Source organism: Polypterus senegalus, chromosome 9 (assembly GCF_016835505.1).
Source record: "Polypterus senegalus isolate Bchr_013 chromosome 9, ASM1683550v1, whole genome shotgun sequence".
Lineage (NCBI taxonomy): Eukaryota > Metazoa > Chordata > Cladistia > Polypteriformes > Polypteridae > Polypterus > Polypterus senegalus.
In genome coordinates this window covers 89600540-89620876 of record NC_053162.1, presented here as the reverse complement: position 1 = coordinate 89620876, position 20337 = coordinate 89600540, and the positions used below count along the sequence as shown (strand labels likewise).

Sequence of the window (20337 nt, the reverse complement as noted above, 5' to 3'; positions counted from 1 at the left end):
TAACCCCCTTCATGACACTGGTCTAGATTAAGTGGATGATATAAACTGACAGTTTCATTTACAAGCCTAAATGTTTACACATAGTTAACATAAAACACAAAACATTTGTCTATGATTTTAATAAGCCAGTTATTAAAGGTACCAGACGTGTAAACTTTATCCACTTAGTCCAATCCAGAATTCCTCAACCTTATTCAAATCCTTCCTTCATTGGGAACAAAATAGGAACCCACTCTGGATAGGATGTAGACCATACTTGCACTCATTTACTCCATGCCAGTTAAAAGTCATCAAAAGCCTAACAGTTTCTTTGGAATGTATGGGGAAACCAAAAATTCCTGGAAAATTTTTATGCAAATATACAGACTCCACATATTCTGTGGTCATTCAAGTAGCTAAAATTGGTTGTTTGAGTATGTGACCGCAGTGCATATTACTATTCTCTCTTTCTAAATGCTGAGCTCTTTCTCTTCCCTATTAATGGCCATTTTCTGGGTTCACCCAGGTTCCTTCCTAAATATTAATTTAGGAGGTCTCACACCCTTTTGTCATGTTTGTGTCAGCAAATCCCAACATCGGGGAGTGACTTCACACCTCCTTATGGGGTGAGTGATTTTTTCCAGTGTTCCTCACTGGATGGTTATTTTTTTTTCTCAAAGTGGGTAGCCTTATTTCACAAGCTGCTTTGTTAAGTGAGTCTTATTACTTGTCTAGCATCTTCATTGGGCAAGCACCCTTTGCTTGTTGGGCTGCTTGACTGTACGAATAGTTTACATACTGGGCCTTGTATGATTAATTGCCTGCTTTGTTCCTTTTGGTGGGCTGCTTTGTTCCATTTGTTCTCCTGTTGGGTGAGTTCCTTTGCTTGCTGTGCTGCATTGCTGGATGAGATGTTTACCTAGCGGACTGCCCTGCTGGTTGTGACGCTTTACTTGGTTAACTGTCCTGTTGCATTGTAGCCTTTTTTTGCTGATCCTGCACTTTGCACAATCCTAATTTGTTTTCAAACTACCAAAGTGGCTGGAAAGTGGACTTCTTGGCTGGGCTCCTCGGTCCTTCGCTTGCCTCATCAGGGAAACAGTTTTACATAGAGATGTAAATAAGAAGGATTTAGGAGTCCTAGTGGAGTCTACTCTATCAACTTCCAGACAGTGTTCAGAAGCCATTAAGAAGGCAAACAGAATATTGGGTTATACAACATGTGTGGAGTACAAATCCAAGGAGGTTCAGCTCAAGCTTTATAATGCACTGGTGAGGTCTCATCTGGAGTACTGTGTGCAGTTTTGGTCTCCAGGCTACAAGAAAGGACATAGAAGTGCTAGAAAAGGTCCAGAGCAGAGCGACTAGGATGATTACAGGGCTACAGGGGATGAATTATGAAGAAAGATTAAGAGCAGAGCCTTTTCAGTTTAAGCAAAAGAAGATTAAGAAGTGACATGATTGAAGTGTTTAAAATTATGAAGGGAATTCATATAATAGATTGTGACTGTTATTTTAAAATGAGTTCATCAAGAGCACGGGGACACAATTGGAAACCTGTTAAGGGTAAATTCCACACAAATATTAGGAAGTTTTTATTAACACAAAGAATAAGCCACCAAGTAGTGTGGTAGACAGTAAGATCCTACTGTAAGTACTTTCAAAACTAGACTTGATGTCTTTTTAGAAAAATTAAATGGATGGGACTGGCGAGCTTAGTTGCGCTAAATGGCCTGTTCTCGTCTAAATTGTTCTAATATTCTAATCTAATATTTATTCTTGACCTTTTATTTATAAGTTTGGGCTTCCAATCAATATACTGTAAGATCAAATTTAAAACTCTAGTGTGCACAAATTTAAAACCAAATTAGGCTATGGGCTGCTTGGTCAGTTAGGAAAGGTCAGGCTAATATCTCATTTACAGTGGTCAGGTGGCTGCCCACACCACCCTGGAAATTCTCCATTGTATTACAGTGTACAGTAGTATGTAAAATCAGTGACATAAATTTGTTAAACATACAGTACCTAATCCAAATGAGGTTCATGAGGGTCAAAAGTCTTCCTATAGCAGCAGGTAGAAGGCAGGAACTAGTTATTGTCAAGGATGCTACTTAATCACAGGCTTTATTCATACCCACAGCAGTATATAGTCAGTGTTGTTTTCTTTAAATAATAAAAGCATAAGATAAAATGTTTTAACAAGAGTAGGTTTTTCTGTTCATCATTGTCCATCAGTTTTTATTCATGTAGTATCTGTAAAAATATTAAGCCTCCCCTAGTGCAGTAGTACCTGATAACTAGATACTGTAGTTCTCTGTGTAAAGAAGTGCATTCTAAAGTTATATAAGATTTACACCTTTACCAATGTTAATCTTTGTCTGCATGGTCTTATTGAAAAACTTGTTTAAAGCTGTACTTATTTCGTTCATAATTTATTTATTTTTTCTATTATGTTGCCACTTTGTTTGTGCTTTACCTGAAAACATTATTTTCCTTTTTTTATTGTAGCTCTTAAAACACGGTCCTAGTAAAGTAGGTTTTCCTTGTACCTTTAAGAGCACTTTTATGTCCTTTTTGTAGTTTAAAATTCAAACCTGTACATAGCCGAGACCTGCCATGTTTGTTACTATGCATAAGCATAGTTTCTGCTTTTACTTTTTGTAACTCCATGCTTCCTATTTGATTACAATTATGTTTTGTGGATAGTGGTGAGTCCATTACGATTATCTAGTCTTTCTCATAAGACACACTTTCAAGTGTCAGATTTGTGTATATATTTAGGTGGAATTCTGTCCTAATTTATCTGTTTATGAGTTTACTGACATTGGTGTGTTGACAAATTCTACTAGTTTAGCATCCTATACAAATTTCACCATCTGGCTAATTTTTATCTAGTGTATAATATATATGTGTCTTGGGTGACATAATGTTACTAAGTTTGGTCTGATTGCCTTCTTATACGGTTGGGACAGCAGATGCAAGTTTCGACCATTTAAAAATTTTTAGAAAAATAAATTTTTTATTTTGTTTTACATTTTTTTATTGGAGCCGATATAGTGATAAAATCAATGAAATTACATGCTTTGTTGTGTACTAAATACTCTTTCCCCTTTTTTTTTTATTTATTCTGCATGCACTTCATGTATTCCCGTCCTGTTGTGCTTCCAGAACATTTCAGTGATTTATCATTTTACATGTCATTTGGCTTAATTTCATTTTTTTCTTTAATACTTGCTTTGTAATGTTAACACTAAGAAAAAAGTAGTACTAACTTAAGTTATGCATCTTATTAATTAAATTATGTTGCGACAATGTAACTACACCAAACAGCAATTCAGGCTTTTTTATGTTATTGTTTCATTTTGTAGCTTACTGTTGTCTTTGATTCTGTGCTCCTCAGCTGAACGAAGCTTAAAGAGGAAGCCTGTTCCAGAAAATGAAAAGGAACTTCAGGAAGCTGCCGTTCATCTCTTTAACCGTCACCAGAATTTGGGAGACTTGCTAGTTGAGGTGAGAGGCTGCATTTTGTGCCAATCTTATAAATTGTCTTAAATTTCAAATGTTCTTTTATATGGGTGGGGGAGGGGAAGCAAAGGCAGTTTTAGTAGCACAGTTATCTCATCCCTTTCAAGCTGTTGAATTATTTCATGCACCCTTAGGTACTCCAGTTTTGTTCCATATGCTAAAGATGTGCATGTTAGGCTGTTTAACAATTCACATTTAGCCCAGTGTGAGTGAGGGTGTCAGACTGGCATTCCATTTTGTGTTGGTTGCTGCCTTCTTGCCTGGTGAACCAGCAACTTCAAATACAATAAGCTGGTTCAGGAAATAGATGGGTATCAAAATCTTAACTTCGATTAAACCACCACCTGAAAGTGACTTTTGGAAGTAAATAGTGTAAATCCAGAATTACATTTATAGTAATGCAGAAGTCGGTTTTTTGAAGATCCTAGTTTTTATTTTTGTAGCTGTATTCTAAAGCTAGTTTTGCTGCTGAACATTTTATACTTTTTTTAAAAAGATACTTTTTCTTTTATATTAACAAAATAAAATATAAGTGATACTGATAATGTATGTGTATGTCTGTGAATTACAATGCAGGTGTGATTATTCTCACACAATTTAATAACAGGTTAATGGTAAAGTATTAAACTGTGTCTTTGCATTTTATTTATTCACCTTCCCATGATGAAGCAGTTAGAATACGTTTCTTTTTTTTCTAAGCTCTGAATACTACAAATTTCTGTGTTTTATAATAGGAGAACCCAGTGCCTTATAAAAAGACCTACTTAGATGAAGAAAATAAATCTGGAAAATCAAGGTTTTCTGCTAAGATAACTAATGGAGATTCTTTGTTGGGTATGTCCAGTTTACTAAGAAATATATTTTTGACTAGCTGTTCCAGAAATGGATTAAATGTTCTATGGTTTGAGGCAATGAACAGTCTTTGTGTATATTTTTTCTGTTTCCACAGTGTATACTACACATAGAAATAGTTTTGAAAATATAAATATGGAATAAGTAAATAGACCGTAATGAAGCTATAATGTAAAATGACATACATTAGGAACCTGCTGCAAAGAAAATGAGACATCTTTTTGATTAAATGAGTTTGAATCTATTAAATTTTACAAATATTATGGAGATGTAAGTTTTATCCATGTTTTAAAGTAAACCTACCACTTTATGTAATATACTGTAAAAGTTCCTTTTTTTCCTTCTTCCTCCAGTCAGTGCTCTTTATGATCTTGCTTCAACCTATGGCATTCCTGTTGGTGTTTTGGCAGCAAGAAAAGTGGTGGAAAAAATCTTGGAGCTCTTTCTGACTTATGATGAATCAAGTCAAAGTGTTTTGCTTACAAGTGAAAAAAGGGTACATGCAATTAATTTAACAAACATTCACACATTTAATGAAATTAAAGTATGTAGTTTTAAATGAGTTGTATTCAACTTCAAATGTAGGATTTTATTTTTTAATCATGTTCATTTATAGTGTACAGTGTGTTCACACTGATTTTTTTTCTTATGCAAAGAAAAAAAACGGGTGTTTTCAAAGCTGCTTTTTACAGTATAGTGGTCCTTAAAAAAATTACTTCATTTTACTTTTGACAAGTGAAAAATACTTGTCCTTCAAAAGTATTTTGGTATACAAATTAGTTTTTTTAAATTCTGAGTTTGAATATGATTTCAAATACATAAATATATATATGCAGCGCAGTTAAGAGACCTGGGTTCGCTTCCCTTGTCCTCCCTGTGTGGAGTTTGCATGTTCTCCCCGTGTCTGCTTCGGTTTCCTCCCAACCATCCAAAAACATGCAGGTTAGGTGTATTGGCGATTCTAAAATTGTCCCTAGTGGGTGGCTGGTGTCTGAGTGTGTGTGTGTATGCGCCCTGCGGTGAACTGGAACCCAGCCCGGGGTTTGTTTCCTGCCTTGTGCCCTCTATTGGCTGGGACTGGCTTCAGCAGACCCCCAACTCCCACACACCCCCCAAACATGACCCTGTAATTCGGATATAGCGGGTTGGATAATGGATGGATGTGTATATATATACAAAAACCTATTGTTGTATATGAATTATTTAACCTTTTATTTTTCAATCCATAGGAAATTCTAGTTTGTTTAACTAAATCTGTAAAAGAGCTTCGTTCTCAAAATGCCTTCAGTCGCCAGATATTCTGTCAGGAGATGTGGAGTGCAAAGGTACACATTTCAGGTTTTAACAAACTCCAAAATAGACATTAATAGAGTATATTTGTTCTACTTTTATCCACATTGGTATTCTTCCCTTTTTTTTTTTCCCTGAGTCTGGAATATTTGATTGAATTTTTATTTCATCATTTTCTCGATACTTAAGGATTATGAACCTGTGTTTAACTGGTTGCTGGCTTTTGATGCCTTGAAAACTTCTAAATATTCTCAAAAAAAAATAGTGTTACTGATAACATGCCTTATTTGTTTACTAGTATTTCTATAGTATACATATCTAATGCCAATTTGTGGGTTTCTTTTTAAATGTTGAAATTTCATGAGGGACTGTTAAATCTTTTGTAAATAGTAATCATTTTTATTTTTATTTTTTATCTGTGTAGAGTGTTCAATCCTATGTCCTTTTTGCCTTTTCCTTTTAAGTGTGCAAATTGCATTTTCTTTGTATTTTTTTTCTCTCTTAAAAATCTTGTTGTTAACATCTGTTGGTTTTAAAAAATACCCAGTGGCAGGTGTGCATGGTGCAAAGAGTGCCTTACCTGCTCTCGGAGGTTTTAGTAGTTAGTAGGAGCAATAGGGGAGCATGTAACTCCTGCAGGTGAAATACTTTTGTGGCATATTTGGTTTAAGGAGTAAGGAAACAGAAGTGAAAATGTTCTATGAAGTGATAAAACTTGTTCTGGTTGTGATCTTGTGAATCATTCTAATGGATATATTCAAGTCAATATATCAACTGATATGATATTTTTTCCTCATTGTTCACTGCTTGTTGCAAGTGAATTTTGAATATAATAATGTCTCTTAGTTCCCCTTTCCTGTAATTCACGCTCCCTACTTTATAAACCCTTTCATATAGAAGTTTTGAAAATGAATCAATATTTAGCTATCTGGATTCATTTTTTTTGTTTATTTTGATTGCTTTTTGCTAGTCGTTTTTTATTTATTTTTCCTCTTATGCTTTTCTTTTTCTTCCTCAAGCTGCGTCTTTTGATCATTTTAGAAGGTTTCACATATTTATCTGGGCATCAATACATCCTATTTCTTAACCTTTTGCTCAGATCAGACAATGGTTTGTTGGAAACCATTGCCTGTCCTGGCAGCACTAGGTGCAAGGTGGGAGCAGCAGTCATTAAGAAACCTGAAACACTACTACTATTAATGCATATAGTGATGCTCTAACATAATTTACAGCAGCATAATCCTTTGCTAATTTAGACATTTTTTTCAAGGATCAACATATGAAATTGGCAAAATTACACAATGATTTATTAGTTATTTTACAGAAAAATATTACAGACTCAGAGAGCCACTTCTTCCTCCTAGCAGCTATGGTATACTTTTTGAGACAGCAGGCAGAGTGCTGTCATTAGCATGCTGGGAATTATGAACATAGACTTCTAATCTGCTAAATATTCCCTTTCCAATCTAGCTGTTTACCTACAGTTATGCTTGAAAGTTTGTGAACCCTTTAGAATTTTCTATATTTCTGCATAAATATGACCCAAAACATTATCAGATTTTCACTCAAGTCCTAAAAAGTAGATAAAGAGAAACCAGTTAAACAAATGAGACAAGAATATTATACTTGGTCATTTATTTATTGGGGAAAATGATCGACTATTACATATTTGTGAGTGGCAAAAGTATGTGAACCTCTAGGATTAGCAGTTAGTTTGAAGGTGAAATTAGAGTCAGGTGTTTTCAATCAATGGGATGACAATCAGGTGTGAGTGGGCACCCAGTATTATTTAAAGAACAGGGATCTATCAAAGTCTGCTCTTCACAACACGTTTGTGGAAGTGTATCATAGCACGAACAAAGGAGATTTCTGAGGACCTCAGAAAAAGAGTTGTTGATGCTCATCAGGCTGGAAAAGGTTACAAAACCATCTCTCAGATTGTGTACAAATGGAGGAAATTCGAGATCTTTGTTACCCTCCCCAGGAGTGGTCGTCCAACAAAGATCACTCCAAGAGCAAGGCGTGTAATAGTCGGCGAGGTCACAGAGGACCCCAGGGTAACTTCTAAGCAACTGAAGGCCTCTCTCACATTGGCTGATGTTCATGTTCATGAGTCCACCATCAGGAGAACACTAAACAACAATGGTGTGCATGGCAGGGTTGCAAGGAGAAAGCCAATGCTCTCCAAAAAAAACTTTGCTGCTCATCGATAGTTTGCTAAAGATCACGTGGACAAACCAGAAGGCTATTGGAAGAATGTTTTGTGGACGGATGAGACCAAAATAGAACTTTTTGGTGTAAATGAAAAGCGTTATGTTTGGAGAAAGGAAAACATTGCATTCCAGCATAAGAACCTTATCTCATCTGTGTAACGTGGTGGTGGTGGTAGTATCATGGTTTGGGCCTATTTTGCTGCATCTGGGCCAGGACGGCTTGGCTTCATTGATGGAACAATGAACTCTGAATTATATCAGAAAATTCTAAAAGAAAATATCAGGACATATGTCCATGAACTGAATCTCAAGAGAAGGTGGGTCATGCAGCAACACAACGACCCTAAGCACACAAGTTGTCCTACAAAAGAATGGTTAAAGGATAATAAAGTTAATGTTTTGGAATGGACAAGTCAAAGTCCTGACCTTAATCCAATCGAAATGTTGTGGAAGGACCTGAAGCGAGCAGTTAATGTGAGGAAACCCACTAACATCCCAGAGTTGAAGCTGTTCTGTACGGAGGAATGGTTAAAATTCCTCCAAGCCGGTGTGCAGGAATGATCAAAAGTTACCCAAAACGTTTAGTCACACCAGATACTGAAAGCAAAGGTTCACATACTTTTGCCACTCGCAAATATGTAATATTCGATCATTTTCCTTAATTAAAAAATGACCAAGTATAATGTTTTTGTCTCATTTGTTTAACTGGTTTATCTTTATCTACTTTCAGGACTTGGGTGAAAATCTGATGATGTTTTAGGTCATATTTATGCAGAAATATAGAAAATTCTGAAGGGTTCTCAAACTTTCAAGCACAACTGTATAGAGCTTATTCAGTGGCTGTATGCACCACCAGTTACATTCAATGATACATGTGAAAGATAGAGCAAAATAATTGAAAATGATGAACGCTGCACTATACTATAGCATTAGTGATGGCTGCTAAATGTTCATCTACATTAAAACTAGTTTGTTTCATTTGTACATAAAAATGGAATTTGCTACATCAAAGTTAATTGAAATTCTACTGGTGCAAAGAACCCTAAACTGCAATAAATGATTATGGAGGCAGTGTGGCCCAGCCAGGGCTGCTCAAGACCATGACAAAAACAGTTTAGGATCTGCTTGATTTTAAAAAGTTATCACAAGCATGCTAGCCCATCGCATCACTGTCCGAACCTGCATGATGCGGTTTCTTTGTTGGTAGATCACACTATAGTAATTCTTGCTACTCATTCTAACTCTAACTCTAAGCTGCCCTGCTGCTGGGGTGAAGGTTATATAGGTTAAGGTGAAGAGTAACTGTGTGGCAAATGACATAAAAGTACATGAGAAACACTGGTTTAGGTGTATGTGCTTGTATGATTAGCTTTGTACTGAGGGCTGCCAGCAAAGGCACTAATCCCACCCATGTAAGCTAGCACTGGAAGAAGCTGGTATAAAAATGTATGTATTTATGTACAAAAAGCAAAAACATCAAGAAACATACATAAAAACGCACTGAACATCTGTTGGGCAACTGCAACAGAAGACAGGATAAGATAGGTGAATTGTAGCTCATAAACCCCAATATAGTTTACAGAATCTCTGTGTCTGTTAGTACACAGTAATGGTTTCAAGGACTGGCATGAAAAGAAAAATTCAAACAAAGGTTTGGTTGAGTACCTAATTATATGTGCATAGTTACAAATTGTTTTACTTGTTGCTTCAGATTGATACATACATGTAGTGGCTGTGTTTGTATGTGTGTGTATATACTTCTTTTCTAAAATGCTTGTTTTGAGAGATTGTTTAGGTGTAAGAGACTAAATGTTTCCAAAAAGGGAGACTATGATTCCAAAGAGGGAAACACCTTGTGCCAAACACTATAATTTTACAATGCTATGGTAAATGACAACTAAACTTTGTTCAATTATATCTATCAGATTTGGGTGCAGACAAGATCTATTCCAGGATTCTAGAAAGTTTATTCTGTTCGTCTGGGCATAGTTTTTATCTGGTACGTTTCATCACTCATCCAAGTGACTTACTCCGTCTCCGTTGACTGCAGGTTTTTCCAGCCTTATACTAAGACTGAGGAAGTCACTTGGATGAGTGATGAAACATATCAGAAAAAAATGTCCAGATGAACAGAATTAACTTTCTAGAATTTCCTTACCTGGATTATTGAGCATGCATCGAGATACTCCAGAATTGTGCATCATAAAGTGTCTTGGTTATATACTGTAAAATCTATATTGTTTTGGACAGAAGTACTTAAAGCTCCAACATTTTTTTGTTTTATTTAGATGATATCAGTGGTAGCAAAGGTTGTTAATCATATAAATACTTTCTTTTAAATTTTTGAAATGTTGTACTCACTACTCTTCAGCCATTTGCAGCCCCTTTATTACGTAGGTAGAGCAATAGCCATTTATTTTTGTAATTTAGGTTTAATAATGGCAAAAAGAACCCCTAGTGTATAAGGGGTTAAGTAAATTTTCACATCCATTTTGCTTTGCTCTCCTGTTACCGACGATAAGTACTTTTATGAACAGCTATGTGCCTCTGTGTAAAAATGAAGTCAATTTGAAATGCTTTTAGACCCATGCTCATTTTGATATGCAGAAACTGTATTTCATTTTGAAAGGAGTTGTTGCTTCATGTAATTACAAATGACTGGGATTTTATAGACTTGGGCATAAGGTTTCACGGCTGTTGGTGTATGCCGAGTCCTTTTATTTTGTTAGTCATGGTACACCACTGGCACTTTCCTATTGCTGCTTTTGTTGGCTGAATTATTACTTTAGTGTGATTACTGGGATTATGCTGAGTGAAGAAGTTAATATTTAAGAGGGGCAGATATGTGACAGGTGAATTGTCATCTTTTCTTGCTGAGTTTTCCAAAAGATTTATAGTTGTCTTTTTTGAACCACCAGCTTAAAAGCAAATTAAATGACTTCTCATTGTAATTCTAGTTTTACACGTTTTTATATTCTTAATACAATGAAATTTAGCATAGATTGTCTAAATAGATACTTATTACCTCCTGCTGTTGCTTCTGTCCCCACCTTGTCCTTTTCCTCGTCACTGTAGATAAACATATGGTATAGGTGCCTATAGTCTCACCCTCTAGCAAGTTCAACATTGCTCATGTGCAGGTTAAAAATAAAAAGTACTGTATAGCCTTCTATACAGATTTGAAAATCAAGCTTTTGGATTGATAAGGAAAAAAAAACCTTGTATAAGAAATCACAAATGCACTGTATGTCAGTATTTCAGCCAAGACAGGTATAACAAGCAAGAATGTTTCTTCATAGTGTTAGTACATATTAAGTGAAGGCTCTTAAATTTGCAGAAGTCAGCTTGTTACTGACAGCAGCAGCAAAGCTTTGACTTTTACTCTCCTGTGACCCTGAATGGGTTTGACTACGTACAGGAAAATGTTATAGTGTACAATTTTTTTTATTTATTTTTTTTATTTAAGACCATATTAATTATAACTCATGTCAATTTATGAGGGACATTCAAAATGTTTACACACTTTAAATATTTTTGTTGGAAACAGTGAAGGTGGGAGGAGTAGTAATTGGGCGTTGAGTTGGTACAATGCTGGGAAAATTGTATCGCAAACGAAGGTAACTATGTAGAAAAGCGATGTAATTTGTTTTTGAAATTCTTAATAAATAGTTAAAAAGATAAATTAAGTGCAGAAACTTTATGAATGTCCTTAGTGTTCAATAATGTTTGTGTTTATCTTATAGCATTCTTTACCCCTTGAACTTGTATGGTATCTGCATAAGGAAAATATCACATCCTTGGAAGAGTTTCTGGAAAGGTAATGTGTTTATAGTAAAAGGTTAGTACAGTCATCAAAAATAGTCGGCACACCACACGAGTAAGTTTTTTGAGGAGTCTATATTCTGGTATTATGTGCATCAGGCCAATGACCTTTAGAAAGTGGAATGGAATTACAAAGACCAAGAGTTTAGGGCGGAGTGGTGGCTCTGAGGCTAAGGATCTTCGCTGGTATCTCAAAGGTTGCTGGTTTGAATCCCCGTCACTGCCAAAAGAGATCCTACACTGCTGGGCCCTTGAGCAAGGCCCTTAACCTTCAATTGCTCCAGGGGCGCTGTACAATGGCTTACCCTGCACTCTGACCTGGGTATACAAATTCCTCATACGAGAAATTGTATAAGGTGTCCCAGATTTCCAAAACGAACTTCGAATCGTGACTCGTCTGACCACAGAACAGTCTTCCATTTTGCCACACTCCATTTTAAATGATCCCTGGCCCAGTGACAATGCCTGAGCTTGTGGATCTTGCTTAGAAATGGCTTCTTCTTTGCACTGTAGAGTTTCAGCTGGCAACTGCGGATGGCACGGTGGATTGTGTTCACTTACAATGGTTTCTGGAAGTATTCCTGAGCCCATTCTGTGATTTCCTTTACAGTAGCATTCCTGTTTGTGGTGCAGTGTTGTTTAAGCGCCCGGAGATCACGGGCATCCAGTATGGTTTTACGGCCTTGACTTACGCACAGAGATTGTTCCAGATTCTCTGAATCTTCTGATGATGTTATGCACAGTTGATGATGATAGATGCAAAGTCTTTGCAATTTTTCGCTGGGTAACACCTTTCTGATATTGCTCCACTATCTTTCTGCGCAACATTGTGGGAATTGGTGATCCTCTATCCATCTTGGCTTCTGAGAGACACTGACACTCTGAGAAGCTCGTTTTATACCCAATTATGTTGCCAATTGACCTAATTAGTGTTTATTGGTTTTCCAGCTCTTCATTATGCTCAAATTTACTTTTTCCAGCCTCTTATTGCTACTTGTCCCAACTTTTTTTGGATTTGTTGACACCGTGAAATTTTGAATCAACATATTTTTCCTTTAAAATGATACATTTACTCTGATTAAACGTTTGATCTGTCATCTACGTTCTATTACAAATAAAATATTGACATTTGCCATCTCCACATCATTGCATTCAGTTTTTATTCACAATTTGTTTAGTGTCCCAACTTTTTTGGAATCCGGTTCGTACTTGTACTGTATAATACTGTGAAAACCATTCTAGTGTTTATTTTAACAGATTTTGCACTGAGCAGAAATTTTGCCTAGACAGTTTCATGATGAAGGAAGCATGCTTACTAGTTGCTTGAAGTGTGCTTTGAATCAGTTCGGCAAATTGGAGTCTCAGTCTTTAATAAATGCATTTATTTCAGCAATAGGAACTGTGTTGCTGTGTCTGGATGGTTGTTCAGAAACCTTAATTTGCTCTGTGGAGAAATGAATCGAGAAACTGACATTTGCCATTGTATACTTTCAGGTAAATTGACCTAAATGTTATTTTTAATTTAGAGTTCATGTAAATTTAATAAGTGTAATCAAGTAAGTAGTTATTTACAATATCATCCAACCGTGTGGTTTACATAGAACCAACTGAACTTTTTGTTGTTAATGTAACTGTTTTTTAACTAGATGTTGTGACCGTGCTTGTGAGATATAGCTTCCAAGAAGCAAACGACAAGGAACCCAGTGTAAAACTGAAGAGAATTCATCAGGTAATAATGTGACTGCAGAGGCTATATTCCTGTTGCTCATTCATATCAAGACAAGAATAATTAAAACTTTTATTTTGTAACGAGCAACCCTGCTGATATTTTGTGTTGTATATGACAATATGTTATGCTCATTGTAAAGACTTGATGTAGAATAAAGCCATAGAAAAAAGGGAAAGCATCAGTTTTACTGTTCTGTCAGACAAGATTCTGTTTTTAGTTTTAGGTTTGATAGAATTCACAGTGAACATTTGTTTGCTGTGATTAAAGTTGCATATGACTTTTTATCTTTTTTTTTTTTTTTTTAAATTTTTAGGTGTGCTTTACTACTATGAATGAAATGCTTTCATGTAAGTATTTACATTTTTACTGTAGAAAATTGTAGCAGAAAAACATTTTCAGTTTATGACTGCTAAATTTGTTGAATAAGTATATGTTTTAATTAAACATGGATGTATATTTTGTTCCTTCTTTAGCATTTAGTAAAAGCAAAAAATTCAGAACTCACAGTATTTTAATTAAATATAGATCTTACATATTTTAAACCTTGTTTAAATATATACTGTATAGGTATGTATATTATTCACACCATTCATTTCATTTCTTGTTTATTTTAAATTCAGGGTCCTGACAAAACTGGGAACCAAGCACAAACCAACCATGTACACGGAACACTCTTTCACACACTGACACTTCTGAATATATCAATAATGTAGAGTAATCCGTTAACATAACCTGTAGGTCTTTGTCAATTTAAGAGGAAAAAGAAATGTGCAGACTCTACTCAGACTTTACTGGCCTGGTAGCAAATCTAGTCTCTTGGTCTAATATCAAGTTGTCTTTAAACAATAGACAGTGGTGCTGGGCGATATGACGATATATATCGTGGGGACGATAGACACTTTTCTATCGTCCTATTTCTCTTCTATCGTTTCTATCGTTTCTAACCTAATTTTATCAATTACTAAAGAAAATATTGCATTAAATAGGCTATGACAAATGAATGATAATGTCTTGTCGCTATGCAATGCATACTCTACCCTTTATATAAGTGATAATCAAGAATAAAATGAACTTTTTCGCAAAGAAACTCCATCTTGTGGTTTTGTGACAGTTCAGTTAAATGTCACTTCAAAATAAAGTTGCAAAAAAAAGCATGCAATGATATTTTTGTCAAACTTTTCAGAGAATAACTGGAAACGTACTTTATTGTGGGTGGTATATCGTGATATATATCGTTATTGTGATATAAAATAATCCATATCGTGATATATGATTTTTCGATATCGCCCAGCACTAATAGACAGTGTCATTATTTTTCTTTGTCATTAGTATATATCCAAAAGTAATGTAGATAAATATGTTTTACATTTTTAGGGGTTCTTGAAGTAGTCACTAATGAAAAAGTAGAAGAAAAAACTTCTAAAGAGAATGCTGCTCAGTTCTGGTAAGCACACCAATTATACTGTATAATTAGGGGTACTGCCTAAAAGTTCTTTGCACTGATTTTTAATTTGTTACTACTCTCGAACTTACCCTAGTTACCACTTCAGATCCAATTCATAAAACTATCATTTGGATCTGTGATCAATATAGCAGATAAGAACAGATTTACATTTTCTCTTCAAAGATTTTTTTCAAAATTATTTACAACTGTAAAATTGATATCCATATAAATTGATATTTCTTTGAGATCAGTGCTTTCCCAGAGATTTCTGTGTGAACAGGGAACATATCTTATACTGTATATTTTTTACATAAAAAAACTATGCATCAGAGCTGATTACTGCGGGCTGTAGAACTGGTAAAGAATATGCAAAATCATAAAATGAGGCATTCTGTAGGATTGTCACTACATTTGTAGTTTAATCTTTTGACTACTAAAGAAATAAAACCACCTATGTGCACATTACAATGAACTTCACTTGAATAATGTAGCTGGAAATAAAATTAGGGCACACAAAGAAATAACTAGTGTAAAATGTTTGGGAAATACTATAAGATTCCTGACAGTGGTGTGTTTTTTTTTGTTTTTGTTTTTTTTTATTTGTTTTTTTTTTAATTAAAGAGAGAGATAATAAAATACAAATTGCTCATCTTGATAATCTCTGTTTTAGAAGAGCTTGATAAGTCTTTTATGCTGGTTGAAATTTAAGATGCCATATACTCAGAGCAGGAAAACTGCTGGCCCAGTTGATTATCTAGTTGTATTAAAAACAAAAATGTTTTCAACACAATTATTAGCAGCTATTCATTTTTATATATATATAAACATAAAACTGAAGAAAATTTAAATTCCACCAAGCATCATATAGGCTAATTGCAGTTCTGTTTAATGAAAAATAATTGCAAACCACAACCAACTTGTGACATGACACAGCCTTACATGGACCTGGCAAGCAGATGCAGAGATTTAAAGATTGGTTTATGCTACTCTGTACTGGCAGTTAAAGTATGCAATCTGGTAACCCATATTAGACCCACAGAGCCTTAATTACAATGATTTATACACTTTGTGACTGACATACAGCCAATCTGACCTATGGCCAAATGGGTGGTCCCAAATGGTTACAGTAGATGACTGCATGTTGCTTTATATCTCAGGTTCACAATTATGTATGTGATTGGTATTATAAAGCAGAAGAAAATTGTGTGTGTTTTCATTTTAGACTTTAAAGAATCAAAATGTGAATATTGTCAAAGGGTGTGATACTTTTCAATACCCACTGTATGTGTCTAATCAAATGAAATACCTGAGAATAATAATTACAAGGATCTTTAAACGCATCTTTGATATTATGATGGAAAACATCAAAGAGATGTTAACAGACTGTTCTTCCTTCACTTCTGTCCTTACATGGGAAAATCATTGTTTTCAACATTGTAGAGCAGAGTGGCCATGGCCTGTTTTTACTAGGCTTTTAGTAGCACAAAAGGCAGATTAAACATTAAATTGAACGGCTCTTCCAATTTTATGATCAGCTTTGTACTTCATCTGTTAATAAAGGTATAAATTAAACTTGTGTTGACACCTCTTCAAAGATATCTTCCAATGAACAGGTGCCCTATAGGACATTCTTTTCTGACTTGTAACTGCAAACAGAACACTGGCTGAATTTAATAGACAAAGCAGCACATCTGTAAGCAGGCATTGGATCTGTAACTGCAAGGGACATTGATCCAATCACATGAAGTTACACTTTCCTTTAAAATTTGGTTAATGGATCTCTTCTGTTTGTTTGGAGGCTGAAAGCTGAAGATTTGCTTTCTTTGGAGTGAGAAGCCACCCCCTCTCTGCCAAACAAAAAATTCACAAACTTTCTTTAAGCTTAAAAGCCTTAAGATCTATTATTCCAAACCATGCTCAGTGTTGGTGACTGAGCTTAGTCTGTGAAGCAACATTACTTCAAGAAGGGAACTTTCCCACCTAAACTCTAGTGTGAGAATGAGTTTTGCTTTTCTCTTTGATGTTGCACTGGATACATCAAAGAGCCTAACGGCAAGTTGAGGAAGGAAACATTGTATCACACCTCATCTTGCTGGGCTAGATATATAATATATGTTTGGAGACAACCATGAAAAATTTTGTTTAAAACTGGGTGCCAACAATCAAACAGCTCACTGAGCGTCATACTTCTAAACCAATCCATCCCCTCATGAAGGCTGTGCTGAAAGTAGGGGTGGATATTTTGAACTGCAAAAAGCCCTGGCGTTCTTGTTAACTTAATCCAGCACAGGAAGATTCTAACTATTATAAACTGTCTACAGTTGAAAGGTCTACTAAAAAGACCCTGTTAAACATACAAATGTGCCGTGTGTCTAGAGAGCATAGTGCACATGCTAAATATAAACATAACCCGTTGGCAAGGCAAAAAACACTGTCTTAAATCTGATTATATATTGGCATTTGAAAACATCAGTGGACTAGTGGTGGAAGTAAACAATATGTTGTTGTAGGTGCTGTGTATGTTCTTTGTTGTTCACTTACGATGACAGTGTCAATGTAAGATTGAAAGAACTGATAGCTATGTTTGTGTAAATTTGAATTGTCAAAAGGAGGTGAGAAAAACTGCCATTAAGAGAGCTCATGGCAAAGAACCATGGGAGATGCAAATTTCAGTTCTCAAAACGGCTGAATCAACAAGCCTGTCTGATAACGCCAGTAGAAGCACAGACAAGGCTGTATAGCGTTTGTGTTACAACTGTACGTCTAAACTAATAACAGAAGAGAATTTAACTTTCCTGTTTAATTGAAAATGCAAAATTTCACTGCCAATATATAGCTAAAGCATTTTAACATATTTATACACCAAGGCTTATTAAAATTCTATTTGTTGCTATGTCATATAGAGATGCAATAGCCAAAAAAGATATTGATAGCAGACAGAAGCTCTCAAATGTGTGGAGCCAGGTAGCCTCAGTGGTCTGTGTGTGTGTGTCTGTCTCTGTCTATCTCTTCTGTTGCCACACTCATTGCAATGTAAAAAGTCATTATTAGGCTTTAGTTACCTTGTACTACTGCGCTCCTGAATTGATCACAGCAATCTTGCTTTTCTACATTCTATCAATATCAAGTCTTTTTTTAAGTTTACTTTGCTCTCATCCTGAATGTCTGGCTGTTTAAAGTACATGACCAGGAGAAATTTGAGGGGTGGCAATTGTTTTAGGAGGAACCTCTGTGGGCATAGCCTTTGTAGTAGCAGATTTTGCACTGTTCACTTAGACTTTTTTTAGTTAGTTCTTCCAGATATGTGTTCTCGTTTTAGAATTGCATTTGGACTTACGAGATTACAGCATGCCTCACCAGGGGTGAAATACTATGTAGCAAAAACCACAAGTGTATTCCAGCAAAAGACGAGCCCACCACTAAAACCTAGAGAAATGAAATGCAACTGCACAACATTGAACATCATCCTTAAAGTCTTAGTATTGTGACAGTTATTAATCTGTGCTAAGATAAATTAGAACTCCAAAACAACCGACTAAAGACCTCCTTTCGCATACTTTACTGTTTCCGTGTAACAAGCGCATGACTGCGTCAGGAAAATTCCAAAAGTGAAATGCTAAACTGAAAATCTTGTAATATCAAGAAAATCTAGAAGACATGTAAACAAGAGCCAGCCACTTCTATGCTGTATGTTTGCCTGTCTTGTCTGTGAGGCATTCTTTCTTCTATGTTGATATACAGTATATGCATTTATCAGATTTTTACAATCCTTGCGCTTATCAATAAATTGTATTACTCTGTTTCTTAAAATTGGCATGCTTCAGCTTTCTTAATACGAGTTTAAGGGCCACAGAGAAGAGTAAGGAAAATAGTCTTGCCACATTCTCAAATTTAATTTCTGGCATTCCCGAAGGCAAAACTGATAAATAAATAAGTAATTAATTGACTAGTCAATCGATTCTTTTCACATCAACATTTCCTAATAGGAATGTCACAATAGCAGAATTTTAGTATTCAATACCAATACCAGTGAATTTCACAATACTCAATATCTTTCGATACCACAGCTAAAACAAAGATAACCATTCAACCTCTTCTGTTTTTTAAAAAAAAAAAAAATCTCCATTATTAAAGTGAACAATATTATGCTTTTTTCTGTATTACAATATAAAGTACTTTTTATTATAAATATATATAAATACATTTAATTTTTGGGTTGATGCCTTTATCCAAGGTAACTCGGAACATTTGTGACACAATTGGTTCCCTTTCTTTCGTTTTTACTTGTGGTGCACAGACAGGTGAAGTGACCTGCTTGTGGTTGTACAGTGTCAGAAGTAGGATTTGAACCCACAATGTTGGGGATTGATGTCTAAATCTAGAAATCTTAAAATGGCTGTGCGCCGACTCTTCCCATCCAGCCTGATGGAGCTTGAGAGGTGCTGCAAAGAGGAATGGGCGAAACTGGCCAAGGATAGGTGTGCCAAGCTTGTGACATCATATTCAAAAAGACTTGAGGCTGTAATTGCTGCCAAAGGTGCATCGACAAAGTATTGAGCAAAGGCTGTGAATACTTATGTACATGTGATTTCTCAGTTTTCTTTTTTTATTTTTAATAAATTTGCAAAAACCTCAAACTTTTTTCATGTTGTCATTATGGGGTGTTGTGTGTAGAATTCTGAGGGAAAAAATGAATTTTTATTTATTTATTTTTTATTTTGGAATAAGGCTGTAATATAACAAAATGTGGAAAAAGTGATGCGCTGTGAATACTTTCTGGATGCACTGTACATCAGTGACTTAAATATATAGCATATAAATATTTTGGTACTAGTGAACAACGGCCTCTTCCATTTGTCTCTCCCACACGAACACACACACATTCTTAGTTTATATAGAATTTTAAAATATATTTTTGGTATTGTGTTACATCTTTCAACTTACAGCACCTCTCTCTCTCTCTCGAATTAAGTCCATCAAAGTCAGTTAATTGAGCCATAGATAGTGTTACACATACTACTGGGTACAATATCCAAAATTAAGTAAAATGCAGTCTGCAATTTTGATTAAGTAAAACCTGATGCAGCCTGTTTATAAATCGCAATGTGATACCATTGTCTAAAACGCAGCAGCTTCATCCATTTATTGAAGCTCACTGCTTTGATTACATTGTTGCAGTTATCAGTGATAATGCCTGCTTGTCTGTATTCTTTTAAATTTCAAGCACTAAGTGCATTTGGCATTGATCTTCCGCTAGGTTTATTTGTAGGCACACACTTTTTAACTCCCAGTTTTCTATTCAATGTACAGTGAGGCTAAGGTAAGGGTTACATGTTCTGGTAGATCACATATCTCTGTTGGTCTCAAATAATGTGAAATTTGGAAATTTTTTTCAGGATTTATCTCTCGGACGTTGGCATATAACTTTGGTAATGCTTCGGTGGAAAAAAATTATGGCTGGGAAGCTCATATTTAGGATCCAT

General features: G+C 35.3%; 1 protein-coding gene across 1 annotated transcript in view; it reads left to right on the top strand.

The window, feature by feature from the left end:
• The window catches only part of LOC120535535 (Fanconi anemia group A protein), a 129838-nt gene that overhangs the window by 3172 nt on the left and 106329 nt on the right, over positions 1–20337 (top strand). The window contains exons 3-11 of the mRNA XM_039763455.1: positions 3380–3489; positions 4239–4338; positions 4710–4852; positions 5586–5681; positions 11603–11676; positions 13072–13175; positions 13328–13410; positions 13724–13757; positions 14785–14854. Coding sequence (XP_039619389.1) covers positions 3380–3489; positions 4239–4338; positions 4710–4852; positions 5586–5681; positions 11603–11676; positions 13072–13175; positions 13328–13410; positions 13724–13757; positions 14785–14854 — 814 coding nt within the window. The remainder of the gene's footprint in view (positions 1–3379; positions 3490–4238; positions 4339–4709; positions 4853–5585; positions 5682–11602; positions 11677–13071; positions 13176–13327; positions 13411–13723; positions 13758–14784; positions 14855–20337) is intronic.